The 27,334-nt window shown below is 40.4% G+C and overlaps 1 protein-coding gene and 1 long non-coding RNA gene across 5 annotated transcripts in view; one reads left to right on the top strand and one right to left on the bottom strand.

Moving 5' to 3' along the window:
• Nucleotides 1–4,663: 4,663 nt before the first annotated feature.
• On the bottom strand, nucleotides 4,664–6,649 carry LOC112610920. The gene is made up of 3 exons (XR_003116505.1): nucleotides 6,262–6,649; nucleotides 5,233–5,926; nucleotides 4,664–4,862 (listed from the first exon to the last, which is right to left on the bottom strand). It is a non-coding gene; the product is annotated as an uncharacterized LOC112610920 (long non-coding RNA).
• The window catches only part of TEX26 (testis expressed 26), a 41,287-nt gene continuing 20,601 nt past the window's right edge, over nucleotides 6,649–27,334 (top strand). Inside the window, exons 1-3 of one of the 4 annotated variants that reach the window (XM_025364552.1) lie at nucleotides 6,649–6,771; nucleotides 13,625–13,709; nucleotides 25,128–25,293. In XM_025364552.1, the coding sequence (XP_025220337.1) occupies nucleotides 6,711–6,771; nucleotides 13,625–13,709; nucleotides 25,128–25,293 (312 nt within the window). In that variant the 5' untranslated portion in view covers nucleotides 6,649–6,710. The remainder of the gene's footprint in view (nucleotides 6,772–13,624; nucleotides 13,710–25,127; nucleotides 25,294–27,334) is intronic. The other 3 variants (XM_025364553.1, XM_025364554.1, XM_025364555.1) reach the window with 3 other exon arrangements.

Below are 27,334 nucleotides of genomic sequence, written 5' to 3' on the forward strand. Positions count from 1 at the left end.
ATCTGGAAGGTTTCTTTCACCATTAAAAACTTCTTTTCAGTCAACTCTGTACCAAATGCATTCACCCATTCAATATTCACTCAGCAAAGTTTTATTGATTGCCTATAAGAAATATACACGGTGCTAGTGTATTTTATTAGTAACTATCACAAAGAAGTTATATTGGGCAATCTTTAAAATTGATGAAAAATCTAGGAGCAGATCTTCCTGGGTAAAAGAGGCCTCACACTGAGTATAAATGTGGCCCAAGCTGATATTTTAACAGTTTAAGCTCAATACAATCTGTAGGACAACAATGACCTAAGCAAGTCATTCATTCATTCAGTTCATCTTCATTCATTCAACACACATGTTTGAGTGCACACACCAGGTAGATGCTGGCATACAAAGGTGCCTAAACATGGCCCTTGCCTTCAAGGAGCTTCCACTCCTGTAAAAGAAGACCCTTATATAAGCTAATAAGACTAATAAAACAAGTGCTCTGAGATAAATTCAAAAAGGAAAACATCTAAGATGCTTATAATCCAGTTCTGGAGATAAAAACCAATTACATGTAATGTAAAATTTAGTTATTTTATTTTATTTTATTTTATTTTATTTTATTTTTGAGACAGAGTTTCGCTTTTGTTGCCCAGGTTGGAGTGCAGTGGCATGATCTCGGCTCACTGCAATCTCCGCCTTCTGGGTTCAAGCAATTCTCCTGCCTCAGCCTCCCAAGAAGCTGGGATTACAGGCGTGTACCATTATGCCCAGCTAATTTTTGTATTTTTAGTAGAAAAGGGGTTTCACCATGTTGGCCAGGCTGGTCTCAAACTCCTGACCTCAGGTGATTCACCCGCCTCGGCCTCCCAAAGTGCTGGGATTGCAGGTGTGAGCCACCATGCCTGGCAAAATTTAGTTTTAAAACAAATATTTAAGGATTGATTGATCCAAGTGATTGATTTACCCAAGCTCTCAGTGATCTTGGAGGCTAGTCACTTATTCCAACAAGAATGCAAGTCCAGAAATGATTTACAGAATGAGGGAGGGTTTTTTTTTGGTTTTTTGTTTTTCTCATTGCCTGATGGTACTAGATTGATTTTTGGCTAAAAGATAACGTTGCTCTACTTGACCGCCTACCTTAACTATCAGCTTGAATGCCGTTTTACTGTTTCAAATATCCAATCTATCCTCAAAGAGCAAAGTTATGCCCCCGTTGAAGAAATTCAAAATAATATGTGTGTCAGTTTTCAAAGGGAGTTTCTAAAGAATTTCAAAAATGCTTCAAGCGATAGCAGCAGTAATATGGTTTGGCTATGTCCCCGCCCAAATCTCATCTTGAATTGTAGTTCCCATAATCCCCACATATCATGGGAGGGACCAGGTGGAGATAGTTGAATCATGAGGGTGGTTCCCTCGTCCTGTTCTCGTGAGTGTGAGTCAGTTCTCATGAGATCTGATGGTTTTATAAGGCGCTTCCCGCTTCACTGGGCGTTCGTTCTCTCTCCTGCTGCCCTGTGAAAGAGGTGCTTTTCTCCATGATTGTAAGTTTCCTGAGACCTCCCCAGCCATGCGGAACTGTGAGTCAATTAAACCTCTTTTCTTTATGAATTACCCAGTCTCGGGTATTTCTTCATAGCAGTGTGAGAACAAACTAATATAAGCAGCATTCAAATAAATGATTACTTTGGAAAAGAGAACATTCATTTGGATGGATAAGTGCTGGTATAACAGATTTAAAATGACCGTTCACTTTTGCTGTTTGCTACTTGCATAAACCTGAGAGAAGAACTAACAATGGAAGGCGTTGATAATTACCCAATGGCCGCCACAGCCTGTGCGTTTCTGAAGTGTTCCAAGAAGAAGCTGGGCACTGTGGCTCACACCTGTAATCCCAACACTTTGGTAGGCTGAGGTGGGTGGATTGCTTGAGCCCAGAAGTTTGAGATCAGCCTGGGCAAAATGGTGAAACCCCATCTCTACAAAAAATACAAAAAAAAAAAAAAAGAGTTCAGAGAAGAATTAGGGAGAGAAGGGCTGGCTGAGGAGGGAGGTCACACATAAAAGGGATTGATGAGGTTTTGATAGAATCAATAGTCTAAACTTGCTGTTGTGGTTTTATTTAGATGAAATATAAGTAAATTTGGCAAGTAGCAAGTTAGAAGCAGAGCTTAGAATTTACCCCATTATTTTAGACTATCCTAATAGAAAGTAACTATATAATTGTTTTTTCTGGAATTTCCAATAAGAGGACTGAAATTATTCTTGGACTACTTACCTACAACCCCTCTTAGTGGCAACTATGACCTAGACGACTCAACAAGATCTGAGTCTGTGATGGCTAATTTTACGTGTCAACTTGACTGGGTCACAGTGCCCAGATCTTTGGTCAACAGTCATTCTGAATATTTCTGTGGGGGTGTTTTTGGATGGGGTTAACATTTAGATCATGGATTTTGAATAAAGCAGATTGCCATCTCTGATGTGGGTGGGCCTCATCTAATCAGTCGAAGGATGAACTAGAATAACACATTGGCTTCCCCCAGCAAGAGTGAATTCTGCCAACAGTCAGCCTTCAGACTCAAGCTGCAACATCAACTCTTCCCTGTGTCTCCAGCCTGCTGTCTTACCCCACAGATTTTGGACTTGTCACAACTGTGTGAGACAATTCCTTAAAAGAAATCTCTATTTAAGGATACTCGAATCAAAGCATTGCATACTGCATCATAATAGAAAGTATTTTGTCCCAATATAAGAGCAAAGGCAGAGAAGCTTCACTTTGTATCTTTGTATCCAAAGCAGTTGACGAGGTGGCAGATTGTCTGTGACCTCTTCTGGGCTTTTGGCAGTGGCCACCTGTCAATTCTTTTACCTGTTCTTTATTAGCTTGCTCTTTGAATTTTTGCCTTCAACTCTTTCCTCTCTCCCTCTCATTCGGGAGATGACCTTGCCTCTCGTATGACCTGGAGCAGTGCTTCTCAAACTGGAATGTTCCTAGTAATCCTCTAGATCTTGATAGACGGCAGATCCTGATTTAGCAGCTCTGGGCTGGGCCTGAACGTCTGTGTTTCTAACAAGGTGCTGCTGAGGTTACTGGAGCACAGCAAGGTTCTAGAGCCGTCCATCTCAAACTCTGTGAATCACCTGGGATCTTGTTAGAAATGCAGCAGCTCAGGTTCCGCCTGACTTCCTGAATCTGAATCCGTGTGCTCACACACGCCCAGGGGCAGGTAGGCACACTCAGATTGGGGAGTGGCTCTCCAGCACACCTGTCTTCTCCAGGCCTGGGCCCCATCTGCTCTCTCCTGTAGCTTCAAGCTCTATCCTTCTGCTCCTGACCCTTGGCCTAGGAATTTGGTTACTCCTTCCCTGTTTTAAGTAGTAACTCTATCTACCTGAGCCCCTCCTCCACCCCTGGTTAAAGGTTTTCTTCTCTGTTACAGTTTAAACTTGAGTGTTCTATATTTGCTGTCTCTTCACCCTTACCACCCTTCCCAGTCTTTACTACTTCATATCATGTTCTCTATGTGTGTGTTTGTGTGTGTGTGTATGTGTGTGCGTGCATGGACATGCACACACAGGTGCATGTGTGCATGCAGAAAGAAACTGATTGTCAAAATTTTTCATTGTTTTTGGAGATGGGGTTTTTCTCTGTCACCCAGGCTGGAGTGCAGTGGCACCACCACAGCTCACTGCAGCCTCAAACTCCTGGGCTTACTCGATCCTCCCACCTCAGCCTCCCAAGTAGCTGGGACGACACATGTGCATCACCGTGACTGGCTAATTTTTTCATTTTTTGTAGAAACAGGGTCTCTCTATGTTGTCCGGGCTAGTCTCGAACTTCTAGGCTCAAAGGATCCTCTTGCCTTGGACTCCCAAAGTATTGGGACTACCAGCCTGAGCCACCACGCCCAGCTGTAATCATTTCAACTGAAAATAACCAATTAACATCTCACCCATTCAATACAACTATTCTCAATTGTTTTGGATCGATTTGAAACTCTGCTAAACACATACCAGTAACCTAAATTAGTAACGTAGATGCTTTAATTTCTGGATGATTCACTTACTCTGGCAGAACGATGTGGAATTTTGCCTGTCCTCCTTCTGGAATGAGAGGCCAGGATTTACTTAAACTTCCAACCTGACCCTTCACTACACTGTTTAACCCAAGCATGCTCAGGTGAAGTCCAAGCTTCTCAGGATGGCCTGCAGGGCATTCCACCCTAGCCAGCTCTCAGTTTCCCCTGACACACTTTACAACATGGCAATATTAAACTACTAAAGGTCTTGGGACTACACACACTGTTCCATGCCTCTGGCCCTTGAGCTAGTTTGCGTCACCTCCCCCTGTTCAGCTGGCTGACTCCAAGCACCATTGAGGACCCAACTCAGGCACCTCCTCTTCTAGGAAGTTCGTTCACTATAATAATCAGGGCATTGCCTCAATGCCATCGTACAGCTCATATTCAGTGCACGGTCAGTATTTGCTGAGGGACAGAAGAAAGCAGGGGAAATACTCTACTTAATCATTTAGAGGAGTTGCCTCAGGCAACTAGAATTCAAAGGCAGGAATAGCGTTATACCGCTCGCCATAAAATGGATCCACACAAAAATACACTTTGAAGCAGAAATGAAAGACTGTAAAAGGAATGAAGATCAGAATAGCAACAAGAGCAATACCTTAGATTTGTGTGATTTTACAATTTATAAATTATTGTTGGATCTCATCATGTTTAAGGCAGAGCGAGGTGGGTGCTGCTATTCTCATTGACAGATAAGGAGACCAGGGCTCAGGGGAAGGGTCTGCTTACCCTAAGGGGCTGCAGTGACAGATCTTTTGGCTCTCTATTTGGTTCCTACCCCACCATTTCACAGCTTGCCTAAAATGAGACAAATCGTAAGATATTAATAAGAATTCACTTTCAAAATTCTATATACTTGCTGCTCTATTTTAAAAATATATTTCTCTTAAATTATGCTATGCTAATTAGCTCTACCATTTCCAGACAGTAATCTGTTATTGGGTGCTACTTTTTAAATTTAGATGCCACTACTAAACCTAATTTAGACTCATTCCTTTTAATAACATCTATGCCTTCTAATGTGTTCCACCCTCCATTGCTTCAAAATATGAGAGTTTATAATGTGTTATATTCATTCCATTATATGGATAGAACTCTACCTTCAGAAAATTCTAGTTTAGCTCTTCATTTTAAAGACATTCCTTGCATATATATTTGGGATTCTTACCTTGATGCTTTTTCTGTGTCTTTTGATAAATTCCTCCTTTATTACACTGCACTGTTTCTCTGAGGTCTTACATTAGAATAACCCCTTAAGAATAAGGAACTGTTGTAAATTGCTTTGTAAACAGGTTGCCAGCCGACTCCAATATGTATTTCCTGTCTTCTCTTTTCACCCAGGTGGGTAATAACTGTGTTGTCACCTGGAGGCAGTCAGTAGTTACTAACCACCTAGTATGTCAAATTACCAGGTAGTGTTATCCAGCAAAGGGGGCTCACTGCACTAGAAACCAACAGTATGACACCAAGTTTTTGAGAAAAGAAAAACTTCATATTGCAAGTCAACTTCTGAGGAAACAGGAGTCCAGTTCAAATCTGTCTGCTTGTACTGGCTTTAAAGCAGTGATTTTATTACAAAAGGTTTAGGGGTGGATCCTGGCGTTAGCAGGTAATTGGTGGAAGCAAAGGGGACATCTGGGAGATCTTCAGGCGTGCATGGTTCTGTCTTCAAGCTTCCTCATAGGTCCCATGTGCAAATTCGGAGGGAGTTGGTATAAAACATGTGGTAAAAATTCAGGCTGTGACATCAGCAAGCTTGCTGTGTGCAAACTCCATTTGGCCTTATTGATTCCAGCTGACTTCAGTCAGTTTTGTTGTAAGCAGAGGGAGTTTCAGCAAATTGTTTCTTTTCTAATCTGCCCCTGAAAACAAGAATCTCTGTTATTGGTGTCTTTGACTCTTTGAAACAGTTTCAGTAGTTCGTAGGATATGAAGATAAAAGACCCCCTTCATCATTGAAAACTCTCACAAGAGGATGAAAGACATAGCTTCCTCTATGAGAGTAGAAGAACAATTAATTTGACACTCACAAACACTATGGTTGGTGCCAGGAACGTGGCCTGGTGAGGAGGAGAGTGTCACATCCTCCTTGCCCACTCCTGTTTCCATGCCTGCGTTTCCCCTTCTGCCCCTCTCCTAAGCCAGGATGACCCTTCTGACTGCATGGAACTATGACAGAAACTGCTTCTATTTACACCGGACAACTTGGGATTCAGTCTTCTTGCTTGGTTCGTTCTTACTGCAAAGATCCGTGACCACTTTGCCCACATTTGCTTAAGCTGAAAGCTAATGGATGAAAGTTTGCAGTTGAAAATCGGACACTACTACTTTCTCTTCAATCTCTTCCCTTTTTGCTTTTCTTAGGAAACATAGGAGACCGTGGTCGGGAAAGCTCACTGCAAGAACTATACAAATAATGTAAAAAGTAAGGCGTCCATAGGATCAAAGCCACATTTCTTTGCTCTCTGCACCCCATTCCCGCGCTGGCCAGGTTAAGCCTCCTTCGTGGCCAGCACCCGTTGGCAGGGCAGAACTCCCTGGAACCCGACCCTTGTCTCCATAGCGACGAGTCACAAAGCGGCCCGGGGCTCCCGCAGCGCTGAGTTCAGCCGGAGCCAGGGTCCCGTGGCCGCCGCCTCGGGCAGAATGGAACAGCCCGGGCCCAGGGCTCCGGATCCCTCTCTCTGCCACCACAACCTCCGGCCAAGTAAGACAGCAGACTCTGCCGGTCTGCGGGGTGGGGAGGGGGCTTTCCCGGGGAAAGGGTCCTGTTGAGAAAAAGGGGCCTTAGGTCTTTAAGGGTGTGGCATCGCTCTTAGGAGTACGCTCAACTGAGGAAAAGAAGGGGAGTCAGGGAGAATTACAGGGTATTCATGACGTTGCCCCTTTTCAGTCCTTCGCGTACCCTTTGCCAAGTCCCCGCTCCCGAAAAGGCGCAGGGTTAAGTTTTAAACGCTCAAGGAAACGCCTGGCTAAGAGGGGACAGGAAAAAAGGAAGAGCTGGTGATTTTCCAAGGAAAGCAGGGTCAAAGGCAAAGAAGAAAAGTCCGGGAAGATCGGAAGAGAACAAGTCCTGCATGAGTCCCGATCCCCATACAGGGTCTAGGAAACAGCGAGGAAAGTGGGGGAGGGGGTGGCTGCTGGCTGCAGTCCCAGCGGTGTCTGCAGAGGCGGGGCCCTCCCTGGGCTGTCACACAGGCTGGGAGCCATGGCCTTCAGCTGCCGCCTCTAACCTCAACTGATTTTTCTTCCACAGAGATTTTGTATCTCACAGAGGTAGTGCTTTTCATCCTAATTCTACCCGCAGATGCAGCAGGTTCACCAGTTCAGGTTTTGGGTCGGTGGAGGGAGAGCCACTCTGGCTGTGATGCTAGTGGCATGATTACCGTGTAGTCAGCTCCATCATGGTCTCTTGTGGCAATAATTGCCCACTGCTGCTGTATAGCTGGGTAATTGTAATTCCACAGTGGCTGCGGAGCACTGAGGGATTGTTCAAGTACAAATTTCCTAGACTGGTGCTCCCACAAGAATGAGTGAAGTTCATATTTTCATTCCAATTCATTCCATTGTGAATTAAGAGTGGAAAATGAAAATACTTAATTAGTGCAGAAAATATCTAATATACTCAGTTTCTATATGATGACAAGGCAGACAGGAGAGACAAAGGAGGGAGGATCCCCTCCTAGCATCCCGATGGCACCCCTTTGGATGCTTCTCTTCCCTTTCTAACCACCCTGTTCTCCCGCTGTCTCCCCATTGCATCCCCTTCTTGTCTGGGAACTCTTAGAGTCTTCCAAGATTGATCCTTCTAGGCTTACCTTCTCTTTGTGACCACATCCTGCCACCGGGCTTCAGGTGCTGCATAAAGGTGCCAACCACTCTCTAACCTTTATCCCTGACTTGGACTTTCCTCCTAATTTTTCAGACCAGAATATCTAACTGTCTACCAGACAGTTCCACGTGGGTGTCGCAGCAGGGCCTCCAACTTGACGTGTGCAAAACCACACTCCTTGTCCTCCTGAAACCTTCCAGACTTTGAGAGTTCAGTTAAGAGGGTCCTAGCTCCTCAGCTTAGAAGGGAAAGCAGCCTCCTTGAGACTGCAGTTCGATCACCAGGTCTCTTTGATTCTGCCTCCAAAGCTCTTTTTCCCCTGGGTGAATCTGCCCCTTTACCTCCAGGCTCAGGCCTCTAATGGCTAGTCTGTGCCACTTCATCCCCCACTGCTGGGTGAGTCACCCTCCAAAAGGTGGGCTTGATGTGTCACCACTGCCCAGCTTTGGTCCAAAATAGGATGAGGTTGATGGTGACTGATGACTAACTGCTATTGAATAATTACTACAGATGGGCCTCTCAGGTGCTGTATTAGCTTCCTGTGGCTGCTGTATGTTCCCACAGACTGGTGGATTCAAACAACAAAAATGTATTTGCTCACAGCTCTGAAGGTCAAGAGCCTGAAATCAAGGTCTGGAAAAGTCTGCACTCCCTCCACAGGCCCTGGGGGAGAAGTGGTCCTTACCTCTTCCAGCTTCAGGTGGCCATGGGCACTTCCAGCTTCAGGTGGCCATGGGCACTGCTAGTGGTGGCAGTGGCTGCTGCCATCATGCTGGCTGCAGTAGGGAAGCACAGCTGGGGCTGCAACGCTCCATGGGGCCCGTGGGAGTTGCCCCTTCTGAGTCGGGATGGGAGCTCCCTGTGCCGCTACAGCCACCCAAACCACAGCTGCAGACCCAGGCCTCCTGCTCTACGGAGCAGGCAGGAGCCCCGTCATCCTGGGCAAGGCTACAGCCACCCAAACTGCCGCTGTGGGTCTGGGCCTCCCTGTGCCTCTGAGCCTCCCTGTGGAACCCACGGCTGCAGACCTGGGCCTTCCACTCCATGAAGCAGACAGGAGCTAGGGACAAGCGGGAGCTTTGCCTCTTCCACGTTGGTCAGGCGGGAGCTCCCTGGTGCAGCTGTGGCTGCCCTCCCAGGCACAGGACCTGGGCATCTCTGCAGCCTGCACCCTTGAACCCCCCAGGAAGGACACCCTCACCCACCCATCCCTGCAGGCTCAGGGGTATCTCCTCCCACTGCCAGGCCACACCCCATCCTCATCCCTGCAGGCTCAGGGGTATCTGCTCGCACTCCCTGGCCTCTCTCCACTGGCTCTGATCTCAGAGTGGGGTTGGGGCCAAGCCCCAGGGCTATGAATGGCAGCTGGAGGCAGACAGAGTCCTGGGTGGAAGGGGCTGGGTTGCCCAATAAGGCCCCACCTTCTGACCAGGGAGGGCCTGAAGACTGGGGATCAGGTTGCCAGTCAGGAACCTGAGTGGGGACTCATGCTGCCTCCTCCGGCCTGCCCATGGCCACCCATGGACCAATCAGCATACACATTCTTCCCTCTGAAGTCCATAAAAACCCTGGGCTCAGACAGAGCAGGGAAGAGGATGGCCAGAGAATGAAGAGGGCAGGGAGAGACAAGGGAACCACCGTCTGCAGAGGAGTATGCTCTCTGCTGATAGCTGGAGATGATGGGGCAACTAGCTGCAGAAAGGAAGGAGTACCCTTTCCACTGCTGACAGAGAGGAGCTACCCTCTCTGCTGAGAGCTTCAGAGACCTGCAGAGACCTCCAAATGACTTGCCTATGGAGAGGACTATGCTCTGCAGGGCCTCCTCTCTGCTGACAGCTGAACACCTGACTGGATGACCTGCCTACAGAGAGAAGCTACTCCTTCCTCCGAGCTGTTCTAACACTAAAACTCTTCTTCACTCTTCACTTGTCTGTGTACCTCAATGCGGGACAAAAACTCTGGCAAAGGCTGGCAAAGGCACTGCAGGCACAGAGGTTTCCAGCCAGAAAAATCAACACGCCAGAGATTCTGTAACACTAGCTTGTGGCCTCATTACTCCAGGTCTCTGCCTCTGTCTTATAAGCACACTTTTAATTGCATTTAGGGTACACGAGGATAATCCAGGATGATTTCCTAATCTCGAGATCTTTAATTGCTAGCACAAAAACCCCTTTTCCCAATAAGATCAGAGTCACAGGTTTTGGGGATTAGGACATGGACTTATCTTTTTTGTAGTGTCACCATGTGGCACATTACAAACAACTTGTATTTATCAATAGCTTGAATCCCTAAAACAAAATGAGGGAATAAAACAACGTATGTGAAAATATTTTTTAAAGTATGATAGAATATACATATTAGTTACTATTTTATAATATTTTTATAGCTTTATATTTTCCTAATGGTGAACACATCCAGTGGGTGGTCAAGGTTAGCAGAATGAGGCTTTAGGATGCTTTGCCGACCTGTCATTAGCCATCTTTCCCTTTGCTCCATTCACATGGGGCTATTTGTTCTGTCTCATCTCAGACTCTCATATCTCCTGCTACTTCCTCTGTAAATTGCTTTACTTCATGTCCTGTGTTTCTCTTTCAAACATCTACTAAATTAAATCACAGCTCAGGTGCCAGCTATGCTATGATGACCCCTGGGCCTGCCCTTGCTGCACCATCTTCTCATCCAAGCAAAAAGAATTGTACCTTCTTCATGTTCCCTGTGACACATAGGCCATCAGCACCACATTAAACTTGTGCTCATAGGATACATAGCTCATCTCTTGGCTTGTGATTTCTCCAAGGCCAGGTCAAGACTCTATGTCCCAGTGCCCCACAGGGCTTGGTCCATGGGAGGGCTTGGGGACTTGTTTGCAGGAGGAACAGAAAATGAGAGAAGAAAGAATGAGGAAGACATAATCACAGGAAGGATGGATATGAGCTACAGAAAAAGACATTGAGACACTGAGAAGAAAGCAGTGACATGCAGAGAACATACTAGAAACAGATTTTCAGAATATTGTGATTACAGATTTCTCAATGAACATTTCTGTTAATGAAGAAGATCAATTCCAATAGCATACTGTACTTTCAGAAGCTTTGCCAATGGAGGTAAAAAGCATGGAAATACAGCCCTGACAAAAAGGGTTGTAGTAAGGGAAATCATTAACATGAAATTAAAGGAAGATGTACCAAAGATAAAGTGTGCATCCAAGCAGGTAAGGATTAGGGAGTGGAGGGAGTGCCTGATCTGTACAAATGTAACACAGGAAGAGGGAGGCTTGCGTGGCCTCGGTTCCTGGAAGCAGTGAGGCATGCTGCTCTTGTCCGTCAGGCTCCTGATACAGGCACCTGGCAATTGGTGACCCCAGTTGCCAAACTATCTTCAGAAGGGATAGGACCCTAGATGGGAGCACAGAGAGGTACGTCGTGCTTGCCCACATGATTGCTTGGGAGGTGCTGCCTGGAGTGCTGTTCTGCCAGGCTTTTTGAGGCATATCTGAGCCTAGTAGAAATGTGATCTGGACTGTTAGAGTTGTTTGCCTTAGAAAAAAGAGGGAGAAGTTATGTGTGGCTTTTGTGCAGAATATCCTTCCCAATCCTTCCAGAAGTCCAATGCAGAAGTTCAAATCAGGTTAGAGAAGGCTTCTTTTACGAGTGGCATGCCACACAATTTCTTCCCTTTTACTTGTTCACACTTGTAATTCTTTTAACAAAGAACATTGAATTCTGCTATTGGGATAAAATGCTTTCAAGCATAAAGTGATGCCCACTAAAGCAGGAATATTGGAGAATGACGTCATTTCTTGTAGAGCAGGATTAGAGAGCAGACACTAGGAGTACATAGAAGCACAGGTACAGAGTGCGGAATACAAGGGACTAAGACTTGGGTTCTCTAAGGGGCTTTTAAGTGGAGGTAGAACTTCAGCCAGGGTTAAGAGGACAGGTAATAGTTGCAGATGATCAGATCCTGATTGGAAATGAGAGTCTGTTAGGTTATAAACAAGACTTGATTGGGATAGATGAGGATATGAACATTAAGAGGTTCACAGATAACAGGAACCATAAATATTTGGCCAGAGCTCCCTATGCTAAGCATACTGGCTACAGTATTCTAGGGATGAAGTGATAGATCCTAGAGAACACCGTGTTATTCAAAAAGTAGAGACGTTCAACCCAGGTTCTCATGACATCTAAAAAGCAGCAGGTAACTACCTAGATATGAAGAGTGAGAGAATGACTGAATTTTAAATTTAAAATGTATATTCCTGAGAAATTTGGTGGTACTTTGTTGACAATGGAGGTTGGGGCAAATAAATAGTGTTGTTGCTGGTATCTACCTTAGTTCACTTTCTGTTGCTATGACAGAATACTACATACTGGGTAATTTATAAGGAAAAGAATACTATTTAGCTAATGGTTCTAGAGGATGGAAAGTCCAAGAGCATGGCACTGGCATTGGGTGAGGGCCTATTAGCTGCATCGTAACATGGTGGAGGGCATTGCATGATGACAGGGCAAGAATGTGCTAGCCCAGGTCTCTCATCCTCTTTGTATAAAGCCACCAGTCCCACCCTGGGGACCCCTCTCTGATTACCTTATCTAATCTTAATTACCTCTCAAAGGCCCCACCTCCAAATGCTATCAACATACACATTTAGGGATTAAGTTCCCAATATACAAAATTTGGGGAACACATTCAAACAATAGCACTACCAGTGGTAAGTTCTCAGCCAGCATCCTCCTGGAACCATCAGCAGTATTTGACTCCCTTCTCTGGGACACTTTCTTTGACTTTCAGGATGCCACTGGCTCCTGATTTCTTCATCACCTTGCTAACAATGCTTTTCAGCCCCTTCACTGGTTCCACCTTCTCTCTCCAAATTCTTGACATTGGAGTGTTCCAGGTCTCAGCCTCGGAACTTCTGCTACAAGTCTACTCCCTCCCTCATTGATCTCCCCAATCTCATAGCTTTAAATAGCATATACACCACAAGATTTTGCACAACCATTACAAGACATGCATTAGAACCACGCCAGATAACTTGGAGGGGTTTTCTATCAGACACTGTTAGTGACAGATATAAGAAAAAGACACTTTGTGGCATATGAACCCACTTTTGTGAAACAAAAGGTTGATAACTGAAACCCAATATGTCTATGTATAAATCAGCATGTGATACCTCCATAGGTATGCAAAGAAACCGGCACAATTGTTAACATGTGCTGCCTGGGAGGAGGGATAGGAAGGAGAGTGGCAATGGCAGGGAAAGAAAGAAGTAAGGAGGTGTCCATTATAAAACTTGATGTATGTCATATGATCCCCTGTGTGTAAAATCATATCTAGTATGATGCAAGTATAGGTACATCTAAGATGATGCATGTAAAGTTGGTGACCAAAGCATAATAGTGGGTCTTTTAAGATGATAGAATTTCAGATGAACTGCTTTCCTCTTTATATTTTTATGTCTGTCTTTAATTCTTTCAAATAGCATGCATGAATGCTCAGGAGAAACAGTAGAACTATCTTTTATTTTGGGGTGAAACACAAATAAGTCAAGCTTTCCCTCATTCCTATTAGAGGCTGTATTTTGGCCTTTATTCCTTAGACTCTAAAGATAAATTATCCAAAATGTTTTTTTTTTTATCTTGCAAAATTATCTTAATTGTTAAAACAACGTTTCATCAAAACATTCAGGTTTGCCATATTTAAAACTGCTTTGTTGTACTTTTAGCAGGTGGCCCCAACTGGGATTCCTATGCTACCACTATGAGGACTGCATTCACGCCTAAGACAGGAGCAGTGCCTGCCTTCATTCGGTAGATCACTATTTGAGTTAGATTGATATACATGTTTTAATATGTTGGTTTGTCTTTTATGACTCAGAATCCAAACACATAGACAGTAATTAGAGAAGCCTCATAAAAATGCTCTTGGGTAGGGGCTACTGTGTGCACAGCTCTCCTCCAAGTATCAGTGATAGCCCCTCCCCTCAAACAGTATCCAGACCTCCTATAGGGAAACCAAGAAAATGGCTACTAATTTTTCATAAAGTTGCTGTGTATCGTGGTTTACAGCAGACCTAATATACAGGTTAATAAGGTTGTGCTACCTAAACATTCATGTGACTTGAATCCATTCCCTTATATATAGTAGGCAGGCAATGACAATTGAGTGAATAGGTGAATGGATGAACAAATACTTGTTATCACAGCATCACCAAGACTAGTCTTGGAAGCTGGAAGAAGGCCACTGTCCCCCTATTCTTACCTCCACTCCTCCAGATACTACAATATTGGCTTCAACTTCTCCAATTCAACCTGAGCTGAGGGCAGTGGGAGTTTCTAAACATCAGCTGCATTTCTGAGCTTCTAAGCTCATCAATAGGTGAGTGAGAGCAGGATTAGGGGAGCCCCATTATCTTTCTTTTTTCTTTTTTCTTTTTTTTTGAGACGGAGTCTCGCTCTGTCACCCAGGCTGGAGTGCAGTGGCGCAATCTCAGCTCACTGCAAGCTCTGCCTCCCAGGTTTACACCATTCTCCTGCCTCAGCCTCCCAAGTAGCTGGGACTACAGGCACCCGCCACCTCACCTGGCTAGTTTTTTGTATTTTTAGTAGAGACAGGATTTCATGTTAGCCAGGATGGTCTCGATCTCCTGACCTTGTGATCCGCCCCCCTCGGCCTCCCAAAGTGCTGGAGTTACAGGTGTGAGCCCTTGCGCCCAGCCGCCCCATCATCTTTTACTGTGTCACTGGTAGGTGTGAAATCAGCATAGAGAGCCTTCAATTATCATCTTCATTCTGTGAATTGTGTCCAATAAGAATCTTTTCACCTTAAGCACGGCCAACGTGGTGAAACCCCATCTCTACCTAAAATACAAAAATTAGCCGGGTGTGGTGGCGGGCACTTGTAATCCCAGCTACTCAGGAGGCAGAGGCACGAGAATTGCTTGAACCCGGGAGGCGGAGGTTACAGTGAGCCGAGATCACACCACTGCACTCCAGCCCGTGCGACAGAGCAAGACTCTGTCTCAAAAAAAGAAAAATCTTTTTGCCTTAAAAGTTCAAGATATTGAGGAGTGGAATGGAGTATTGGTAAGACCATGGCTATGGAGTTAGGCAGAAATGCCGTCTATCCTCTGCTCTTACCCGTATTATCTCTGCTACCTTGCACAAGTTAACAAGCCATCTGGGGCTCAGTTTTGTCATTGGTGAAATGGGGATAATGATACCTGCCTAAAATGGCTGTTCTGAGGACACAAAGCACTAGGATAGTGACTAACACAAAGAAGTTAGTCATTTTCATTCGTTTTTCCCACCATAGTATATGATAAATTTCCAAAAAGTACAAGGCTACAAGATTCCAGATTTCTGAGTTACTAGCTATTCCAGTGAGTCGCGTCGTAACTGGGAAATTTTATCATCTGATTGTAATGAAAGTGCCAGGTATATGACTGTAAGAGTTGCCTGAAGAAGAAACGTTTAGGGGATGAAAACCAAAAACAAATAGATAACTTAGGGAGTCTAGGTCAGTAATGTTTGAATTTATATAATTATAAAGTTCTCACAAAAATTTTCAGTATAAAAATTTTAACTTTTTTTATTTCAATAGCTTTTGCGGTACAAGTGGTTTTTGGTTACATGGATGCATTGCATAATGGTGAAGTCTGAGATTTTAGGGTACCCATCACCCAAGTAGTGTACATTGCACCCAATATGTAATTTTTTATTCCTCACTCGCTTCCCTCTCCCTCCCTGCTTCTGAGTCTCCATAGTCCATTGTATCACTCTATAGGCCTTTGGGTACCTGTAGCTTAGCTCTCACTTCTCAGTGAGAATGTATGGTATTTGGTTTTTCATTCCAGAGTTACTTCACTTAGAATAATGGCCTCCAGCTCCATCCAAGTTGCTGCAAAAGACATTAGTTCATTCTTTTTTTATGGCTGTGTAATATTCCATGTTGTATATATATACCAAATTTTTTTTGATCCACTCACTAATCAATGGACACTTAGGTTGGTTTTATATCTTTAAAATTGTGAATTGTGCTGTGATAAACATACACGTACAGTTGTCTTTTTAATAAAATGACTTCTTTTCCTTTGGGTAGATACCTAGTAGTGGGATTGCTGGACCAAACGATAGATCTACTGTTAGTTCCTCAAGAAATCTTCATACTGTTTTCCATAGAAGCATATACACCATCAATGTTTAAGTGTTTCCTTTTCACCACATCGTTGCCAACATCTATTGTTTTTTTTTTCTTTTTAACAATTAAATTCAACAATACTTTTTGCAGGAGTAGGTTGGTATCTCATTGCAGTTTTCATTTGTATTTCCCTGATGACCAGTGATGTTGAGCATTTTTTTTCATATGTTTTTGGCCATTTGTATACCTTCTTTTGAGACATGTCTGTTCATGTCATTTACCAACATTTTGATAGGATTTGTTTTCTTGGTGATTTCTTTGAGTTCCTTGTAGATTTGGGATGTTAGTCCTTTGTTAGCTGCGCAGTTTGCAAATATTTTTCTCCCATTCTGTGGGTTGTCTGATTAATCTAATTATTCTTTTTGCTGTACAGAAGCATTTCAGTTAAATTAGGTTCTATTTATTTATTTATTTATTTATTTATTTAACATTTGCTTTTGGGGTCTTAGTCATGAATTATTTGCCTAGGCCAGTGTCCAGAAGAGTTTTTCCTAGGTTATCTCCTGGAATTTTTATGGTTTCCCGTCTCTTATGTTTAAGTCTTTTGTCCATCTTGAGTTGATTTTTGTACAAGGTGAGAGATGCTAGCCAATTTTCCCAGCACCATTTATTAAATATGGTGTCCTTTCCCAAATTTATGTTTTTGTATGCTTTGTCAAAGATCACTAGGTTGTAAGTATTTGGCTTTATTTCTAAGTTCTCTATTCTGTTCCATTGGTCAATGTGCCTACCTTTTTTTTTTTTTTAACCAGTACCATGCTCTTTTGGTAACTATAGCCTCGTAGTATAATTTGAAGTCTGGTAATGTGATGCCTTCAGATTTATTCTTTCTACTCAGGATTGTTTTGGCTATTTATGCTCTCTTTTGGTTCCATATGAATTTCAGGATTGTTTTTCCTAATTCTGTGAAAATGATGTTGGTATTTTAATAAGAATTGCATTGACTCTGCAGATTGCTTTGGGCAGTACAGTCATTTTCATAATATTGATCTTCCGATCCGTGAAACACATCCATGGGGTGTGTTTCCATTTGTTTGTGTCACCTGCGATTTCTTTCAGCAGTGTTTTGTAGTTCTCCTTGTAGAGATATTTCACCTCCTCCCTGGTTAAGTATATTCCTGGTATTTTATTTTTGGCAGCTGTTGTACAAGGGATCGAGTTATTGATTTGATTCTCAGCTTGGTCATTGTTGTATATAGCAGTGCTACTGATTTGTGTACGTTGATTTTGTAACTTGAGACTTTACTGAATTATTTTATCCAAACTCTAGGTATACGATCATATCATCAGCAGACAGCAATATTTTGACTTTCTCTTTTCAAACGTAGATACACTTTATTTCTTTCTCTTGCTTGATTGGTCTGGCTAGGGCTTCCAGTACTATGTTGAATAGAAGTGGTGAAAGTGGGTATCCTTTTCTTGTTCTAGGCCTCAGAGGAAATGCTTTCGACTTTTCCGCATTTGGTGTAATGAAAATTGTGGTTTTGTCACAGATGGCTCTCATTATTTTCAGGTATATTCCTTAGATGCCTAGTTTGTTGAAGGTTTTTATCATAAAGGGATGCTGGATTTTATTGAATGCTTTTTCTGCATCTATTGAAATGCTCATGTGATTTTTGTTTTTTGATTCCATTTATATGATATATCATATTTATTGACTTGCATATATTAAAGCATGCCTGTGTCCCTGGGATGAAACCCAATTGATTATTGCATATTATCTTTTTGATGTGCTCTTGAATTCAGTCAGTATTTTGTTGAGAAATTTTGCATCGATGTTCATCAGGGATATTGGTCTGTAGTTTTCTACAGACCAGTATTCCTGGTTTTGGGTACCAGAGTGAGACTGACTTCATAAAATGAGTCGGAGAGGATTCCCTCTTTCTCAATCTTTTGGAATAGTTTCAGTAGGATTGGCACCAATTCTTCTTTGAACGTCTGGTAGAATTCAGCTGTGAATCCATCTGGCTCTGGCTTTTTTTGAAGTCAACAGCTTTTTTTATTACTGATTCAATCTCACTGTGTGTTATTGGTCTGCTCAGGGTTTCTATTTCTTCCTGATTTAATCTAGGAGGCTTGTATGTTTCCAAGAATTTATTCATTTCCTCTGGATTTTCTAGTTTGAGTGCATTGAGGTGCTCATAGTAGTCTTGAATTATCTTTCATAATTCTGTGGTGTCAGTTGAAATGTCTCTAGTTCCATTTCAAATTGAGTTTATTTGAATATTCTCTCTTCTTTTCCTGGTTAATCTAGTTTATGGTCTATCAATTTTACCTTTTCAAAGAACAAGCTTTTTGTTTCATTGATCTTTTTTTGTTGTTGTTTGTTTAATTTCATTTTGTTCTGCTCTGATCTTATTTTCTTGTACTAGCTTTGGGTTTAGTTTGTTTTTGTTTCTCTAGTTCCTTGAAGTATGAAATTAGGTTGTCAATTTGTGATCTTTCAGACTTTTTGCTGTAGGCATTTAGTGCTATAAACTTTCCTCTTAGCACTGCTTTTACTGTATCCCAGAAGTTTTGATAACTTGTGTCACTATTATCATTTATTTAAAAGGGTTTTTAAAATTTCCATCTTGATTTCATTGTTAATCCAAAAATCATGCAGGAGCAGATTGTTTAATTTCCATGTATTTGTATAGTTTTGAGAGTTCCTTTTGGAGTTGATTTTTAGTTTCATTCCACTGTGATCTGAGAAGATACCTGATATGACTTTGTTTAAAATTTATTGAGACTTGTTTTGTGGCCTATTGTATGGTCTATATTGGAGAATGTCCCATATGCTGATGAGAAAAAACGTGTATTCTGCAATTCTTGGGTAGAATTTTTTGTAAATATTTGTTAGGTCCATTTGCTCTAGAGTATAGTTTAAGTCCATTGTTTCTTTGTTGACTTTCTGTCTCAGTGATCTGTCTAGTGCTGTCAATGGAGTGTTGGAGTCCCCCACTCCTATTGTGTTGCTGTCTATCTCATTTCTTGGATCTAGCAGCAAATATTTTATGAATCTGGGAGCTCCAATGTTAGATGCATACAAATTTAGGATTGTAATATCTTCTTGTTGGATTAATCCTTTTATCATTATTTAACGACTTTCTTTGTCTTTTCTTACTGTTGTTGCTTTAAAGTCTGTTTTATCTGATATAAGAATAGCTACTCCAGCTCGCTTTTGGTTTCCACTTGCATGGAATATCTTTTTCCACCCTTTTTCCTTGGGTTCATATGAATCCTTATGTTTTAGGTCAGTCTCTTGAAGACAGCAGATATTTTGTGGTTTGTGGATATTTTTAAATTCATTCTGCCAATCTATTAAGTGGAGAATGTAGGCCATAGTGAGATGTGAGGGACTGTTCTAGTCATCATGTTAATTGCTTCCTAGATGCTTTGTTTTCTTCATTGTGTTGTTTTATAGGCCTTTTCAAAAAGTTCTATTCTGGTATATATTGACCTTTTGTTTCAGGATTTAGAACTCCTTTTAGCATTTCTCGTAGGGCTGGCCTGGTAGTGACAAATTCCCTCAGCATTTGTTTGTCTGAAAATGACTTTATTTCTTCTTTGCTTATAAAACTTAGTTTTTCTGGATAAAAAATTCTAGGTTGACAGTTACTCTCTTTAAGGAGGCTAAAAATAGGACCCCAATCCCTTCTGGTTTGTAAGGTTTCTGCTGAAAAATTTGCTGTTAGTCTGATAGGTTTTTTTGTTTTGTTTTATTTTTTAATAGGTTACCTGATGCTTTTGTCTCACTTCTCTCAGAATTATTTCCTTCACATTGACTTTGGATAGCCTGATGACTGTGGGTGTTGGTGAAGTCCTTTTTGTGATGAATCTCTAAGGAGTTCTTTGAGCTCCTTGTATTTGGATATCTAAATCTCTAGCAAGCCCAGGAAAGTTTTCCTCATTTATTCCCTCATATAATTTTTCCAAACTTTTTACTTACTCTTCTCCCTCAGAACACCAGTTACTCTTAGATTTGGCCATTCTACATAATCCCATATTTCTTGAAGACTTTGCTCATTTCTTTCTATTCTTTTTTCTTTATTTTTGTCTGGGTTAATTCAAAAGCCTTGTTTTCTAGCTCTTAAATTCTTTCTTCTACTTGTTCTAGTCTGTTAAAACTTTCCACTGCATTTTATCATTCTGTAAATGTGTCTTTCATTTCCAGAAGTTCTGATTTTTAAAAATCTATTTCTTTAGAAATTTTTTTATTCATATCCTGAGTTGTTTCTTAGTTTCTTTATGTTGGTTTTCACCTTCTTCTGGTATCTCCTTGAGTAGCTTAATAATCAGCCTTTTGAATTCTTAATCTGGTACTTCAAAGATTTCATTTTAGTTTAGATCTGTTGCTGGAAAGCTAGTGTGATCTTTCAGGGATGTTATAGAACCTTGTTTTGTCATATTGCCAGAATTATTTTTCTGGTTCCTTCTCATTTGGGTAGACTATTTATTCTAATTATTCTTGAATTTACTTTTTATTTGATTTTTTAAAATTTCTTTTTCCCCCCTTAAGGATGTGACCTTAATGTTTACAGTTTGTTGTAGCCTAATTTGGCTCTTGGTGCTTTCAGGCGTGAAGACTCTGTATAAGTTCCCTGGTTATAGAGAGTCTTTGTATGATGGCTTTGTCAAATGTCAACATAAATTTAAATAACTGCAAAAGATTAAACTTCCTCCCCATCCTACATATTGACATTTTAAAATAAAACTTTTCAATAAAACCAATGAATACTCTGAGTGCTTTAGCAAATTAATACCTGCCATGATCTTTTAAATAAACACACAAATAAGCTCTTCTTTGATCATTTATTTCATTTCTTTCTCTTCTTGAACTCTCATTCCCACTCCACTTCCTCCATAGAATTTTTCCCTGCTGTAATATATTTTATGTTTGAAAGCAATTTATTGATAACTCTATTATACTTCTTTGCAACTATTTTAGTATATTAATTGAAATTAATTTTTAAACATGTTATATGACCCTAAGTATAGAGTTATCACAATTATTTTAGTACACAATTGCTCAAAGCAATAAATACATTATAAATGCTCATAATTATGAAATACAAAAAGTAAATTTTTTTGCAACTGCATCTTAATGAGATAAATGTGGCTGTTTAGTTTTCAATTAGTTCATATATCTAGTTCTGAGTGTTGTTATTTTTAGAATGCAACTGCACTCAGCATCACTTTTTTCTGCTTCTAATGTTAAGAAACCTTGTTCATATACATATATATTTAAATAAGTAGGTGCAAATTAAAGGAGTTTTAGTATAGCAGTGTCACTCAGTACTCTGAACTCTTTCTGAATTATGTCCCAGAAATCACAATGTGATTTTTAATGACTGATCAGCTGACAGCTTGGTTTGAGTACTCCTTCAATTTTGCTGAAAGCAATTAATAAGATGATTTATCATCCAGTCATTGAGTTATTCCCTATCTCAGTTTCTGAGAATATGCTGAAAAGACACGTCTTAACACATGACTATTAAATTGCACCTGTTACTATTTCACTTGGCGGCAACTTGTTTAATTTTCTATATTCAAAAAGGATTTGGAAAATGGAAACACAAATTTTAATAAATTTTTATCATACAAACTTTTTTTCATAAAAGGCTTTTATCATACTTTGAATATATTTTTATCAAAATCTTGGAGCTGAACATTTAGCTTATACAGTTTATACCATCTTTACCTAGTTGGTAAAATCAGTCCTTGTTGTTCAAATCCATAAGTAAAATCAGGTTTATTTCCTGTCCAAATAAAATCTAGTTACACTTTCAATTCAAATAAATGTTAATATATGTTTTGAGAATATTATAAAAACCACTGAAAAATAAATTATGGAATGCATATTGTAGAGAAGACAATTAAAAGTACACAAGAGAAGTGTTAAAAGATTTGAGTCTGATATGATTAATTATATCCAGGTAACTTATACAGTTGGCTATACATTTCATTGCATCGTATCCAAAAATTATGCAATAAAATGTGTAGATAAATGTCTAAGTTGTTTGTGAAGAGTATAATAAAAAGCATGATGTTTCCTAAATATATTCTCATGTATTTAGAATTCTGCTGCTTTCCTTTTGGGAATGATTAAATACTTATCATGTGTAAAAACAGAAACAATTTTATTAATTTCATCAGACATCAAATCAAATATTTACTAGTATTCAATAAAAGAAAGTTACATATAGTGAAAATTAAAATTGGTCTGGCAGGTCAGCCTATACTTTCATTTATTGTTAAATATTTTACAACATAAAATAAAATGAAACTTGGCTGTATTGGAGTATTTTGTAACATGATTGGATTCAGAATAAAATTTAAATACTTTATTGAATGATTAATATAAAACCTGAAAAAAAAATACAAGATTCCTATTTGTCAGTTTTATCTAGTGTATCTTTAAAAATTTGCTGTCTCGTAAAGGATTCTGGGCTGGGCATGGTGGCTCATTCCTGTAATCCCAACACTTTGGGAGGCCAAGGCAGGTGGGTCACCTGAGGTCAGGAGTTCGAGACCAGCCTGACCAATATGGTGAAACCCCGTCTCTACTAAAAATACAAAAATTAGCCCAGAGTGGTGGCATGTGCCTGTTGTCCCAGCTACTCGGGAGACTGAGACAGGAGAATTGCTTGAACCCGGGAAGTAGAGGTTGCTCCAGCCTGGGTGACAGAGTGAGACTCTGTCTTAAAAAAAAAAAAAAAAAAAGGCAAGATTCTGGTTATATTTAAAGTAATCAGTGTGACCAACCTGTGCTGCTTCACCACCTCAAAGCTGCTTTTCTTTCCAGCTAATGGCATGTCCTAGAGATAAGCTGATAAATGCCTATCTTTAAATGTGGGAGGAAAGGAGTCATTTTAAGCATTCTGCATCCTCTGCTCTTCTCTCAGAGGCCTCTCTCTAAAAGGATGTGAACGTTTTGTAATTGTTAGGAGATAGAAAACCAGACATTCCTCTCAGCCATGCTCTATGACATACCTAAATTCAGAGCCACCCACAAAGAACTAGTACCCTGGGTATAGCACAGCCCTTCACTCTCTAGAAATACACATGACATTGAGAACCACAAGCCCAGGCAAGTGGTTCCAAATGGAGATTGGAATACAAGGAGGTGTCTCTGAAATCACTCCGACCATGTTTCCCTTCACCGGAGGCCCCCCTCACGGTTGGAGGCTTATTCCTCGAGGCAATGCACCATAGAAAGAGCCTGTGGTGAAATGGGGAAGAGAGAATCAGGCAAGGGGTGTAGGAAGAAAGAACCCACATACATTTGCGGGTTTGTTCTCAGGCAGATATGTTCTAGGAAAGAGTATATTGAGAAATTGAGATCTGAAAATTGATTCTTTTAAAGCTTTTTGTGGCTAAGTGTGGTGGCTCACGGCTGTAATCCCAGCCTGTAGCATGCACCTGTAGTTCCAGCTACTTGAGGCGGGTGGATCGCTTGAGGCTAGAAGTTCAAGACCAGCCTGGGCAACATAATGAGATGTCATCTCAGAAAACAAAAATAAAAAATAAATCAGCTGGGCATGGTGGCACATGCCTGTAAGTCCTAGCTACTTGGGAGGCTGAGGTGGGAGGATAGATAGAGCCCAGCAGTTTGAGGCTGCAGTGAGCTATGATGGTACCAGTGCGCTGCAGCCTAGGCAACAGAGCAAGACTCTGTCTCAAAAAAAAAAACCAAAAAACAAAAAACAAAAAAACCGAAAACAACAACAACAACAACAACAAAAAAAAAAAAACAGTTGTTTGTGCTGTATCCTCTCCCTTTGGAAACTCTCCAGTTTATATCTGAATGACAATAAATGATCATCCGGATGTTTGTTTCCAACATCCCAGATATTTGTTTCTTACAGAGATAATCTGAATCTATCTAGCTCTCTTTTAAAGATAAGTCAAAATGAAATATTTTGAACATACACAAAGGAACATACAAGGAATCCCCCACTACAAGCCAGCAACAGCAATCATCGCTCGTTAGCTACTGTTATCTGCACCCTCCACTCATCCTTCCCACTGGAGTATACGGAAGCAAATCCCAGGCGTTGTATCATTTCAATTCTAAAGATTTTGTATGTATCTCTAAAAGATAAAAAATGTTTTAAAAATTGTAACAATACTATTATCTCACCTTTAAGAAAACCAATTCCTAAATATCAAATGGCCAATCAGCAATCAAATCTCTCCAATTGTCTCATAACTTTTTTTTTATAAAGGCAGTGGTTTGAAATTGAATCCAGGAAAGGTCCATACATTTCATTTGGTTATTATGTCTCTTATTTCATTTAATCTTAAAAAAAAAAAAAAGAGAGAGAGAGAGAGAGAGAACCTTTTTTTTTTTTTTCTGACAAATTCACTGTTAAACAAACAGAATCATTGTTCTGGGACTTTTTTTTTTTTTTTTTTTTTTTTAATCTCCATGATGCCATTTAAATGATTTCTCTTTTCATGTATTTCCTGTAATCCAACATTGTAAAGACTTCATCTGATTCAAGTTTTGCATTTTGGCAAAGATATTTAATAAGTGGCAATGCATGTATTCACTCAGAAGCTCATAGTGTCTGGTGGTCCTCTTTTGGAGCTGTGAGTACACACTGCTGGTCATTGCCTAGATTCATTATTTCATTAGGGGATTGAAACTAGTGATATTTCAATTCTTATATGTCTTCCCTTTATCAGATGGAAGATTTCTATAGAGAGAAGCTTTTCTTCACCAGCTATTTGGTTACACTGAAGTGCCATTTGTACTGCAGAGTGTTCAGCTCTTTAAAAAATTAATGAAATAAATTTCATATTGTTATGTGTTTAAATTTTATTTTAGGCCTCTGTACTTTTGTTAAAAGCCATCCTAAAATACAGCATTGTTTTCCTTCAAGGAAAACCTGAAATTAAATTATTTCTGGCATCAACTCTTATGTCAATCTATCTTTTTAAAAAATGTAAGGGGTAAAATGATTTGACATGGGTACTTTTGTGAGATTTGGTATTTAACCTCTAACTCTAATTTCTGCTGGGTTTTTTTTTTTTTTTTGTAGCCAAAATGGTATCAGAAGATTAGGATACACATATTCACTTAGTGATCCTATTCTCAATCAGACACAATACAATGATGAGTACACTTGGAAATCATACTCCAAAGAAGATTTGATCAAAACTGAGCCTTCGAGAGGAATCAAGAACCACAAATCTCATCTCAGTGAAGTAAGATAATATCTACATATGTGTTGAATTTAATACTGTATCAACCACCCATAAGAATGAGAGTTTAAATATGTCACAAAGATCTTTCAGCTTCCACAGTTACAGGATACATGGTTCTTTTCAGACTATTTCCTCTCTACCATCTCACATTTATTTCTAACCACTTGTGTTCTATCCCCTGGAGTTTTTTTTTAAAAAAGGACTTTTTAAAAATTGAAGTGAAATTTACATAATATAGAATTAACCTTTTAAAGTGAACAATTCAGTGGCATTTAGTACATACATGTTGTTGGACAGCCGTCACTTCTTTTTTTGTTCCAAACCATTTTCATCATCCTAGAAGACGACCTCATACCCATTAAGCAATTACCCCTGACTCCACTCCCCACCGTCTGCTTTCTACCTCTGTGGATTACCTTTTGTGGATATTTTAGGTGGAATAGGTGTGGAATTCCACCCATTTTATGTGGAATGGGTGACCTTTCGTGTCTGGCTTCTTTAAACTTAGCATAATGTTTTCAAGGTTCATCAGCTAAGAAATTATCTGACTAGAAAGATGACAGGAAAAGCACTATTATGAAGACTACCCATGTAGCATCCGTGTAGCAAATATCAGTACTTCCAATTCTTTGTCACAGTTGAATAATATTCTCTCCCATGGATAAACCACAATTTGTCTGTCTGCATCCATTAATACATCTTTGGATTGTTTCCACTTTTTGGCTATTGTGAATTGTGCTGCTGTGAACAGCCATGTACAAGTATCTGTGCTTAGCCTTATGTTTCGTGCACTTTCAAACCTCCATTTTTAAAATCATTCTGTTTCCTCTACCTAGAATGCCCTTATCCTGTGCACTAAGAGAATCCCTATATTTCTTTGAGACTCGGATTAAAGAAAGCCCTTCTCCCCGGATGGAAATAAGTGATTCTCCCCGTGTGTTTTCTTGGCTTTCTGTTCCCTTCTCCCATCACAAAAGGCAATGCTTGGTTGTAGTAAAGGGTATCATTTACTTGACTGCCACGTGGGATGGGACCACCTAGGATGGAGCCACCTTGATGCATTCAATAGATGATAAGGCATAAAATGAACAGGATTTGATGACTAAAAGGATGCAAAGGATAAGGAAGAGGAAAGTATAATGTTCAACTTCTGACTTGGACAGCTGAGCGTATGCAGACGCTGTTTACTCAGCTGGAACATGGTGGAGGACTAGGTTGGGTGGAGAAGGGCACTGGGGGAACATGTAGTTTTAGTTGAAGACATGTTAGTTGAAGATATGTCAAACTGGCAGTTTAATAGACGGGTCTGGAGCTCATGGGGGAGAGATGAGCTGGACATATGGACTTGGAAGTCATTAGAATTTACACATATAGCTGATTCAATTTGGTTCCTTGCGTTATCCATTCATTGTAACCTATTCAACCCTGAAAAAAAGTATAGATTTATACATATATACACACACATATATATGTGTATATATACACACACATATATATGTATATATCTCCTGGAGATATATACATAAAACTCCTGTCTCTAAAAACTATATATATATAAATTATATATTTATATATAAATTTATATGTATTATATATATTTATTATGTAAAATATAATAAATAAATCATATGCTTAATATATAATTTATATATAATATATAAATATGTCTCTAACATATGTATTATTACATATAATCATATATATTAGAGACAAAATCTTGCTTTGTGGCCCAGGGTGAAGTGCAGTGGCACAATCAGAGTTCACTACAGCCTTGAACTCTTGAACTCAGGTGATCCTCCCACCTCAGCCTCCAGAGTAGCTTGAAGTACAGGTGCGTGCCACCATGCCCAGCTAATTTTTTACTTTTTGTAGAGATGGAATCTCACTCTGTTTCCCAGGCGGGTCTCAAACTCCTGGGTTCAACCAATCTTTTCACCTTGGCCTTCCAAAGCCCTGGGATTGCAGCCATGAGACACTATGCTTGGTCATCCTTTATATTTTACAATTAATGTAAAAGAGTTAGTTACAATATTATACTGTA

This window comes from Theropithecus gelada, chromosome 17 (genome assembly GCF_003255815.1).
Source record: "Theropithecus gelada isolate Dixy chromosome 17, Tgel_1.0, whole genome shotgun sequence".
Lineage (NCBI taxonomy): Eukaryota > Metazoa > Chordata > Mammalia > Primates > Cercopithecidae > Theropithecus > Theropithecus gelada.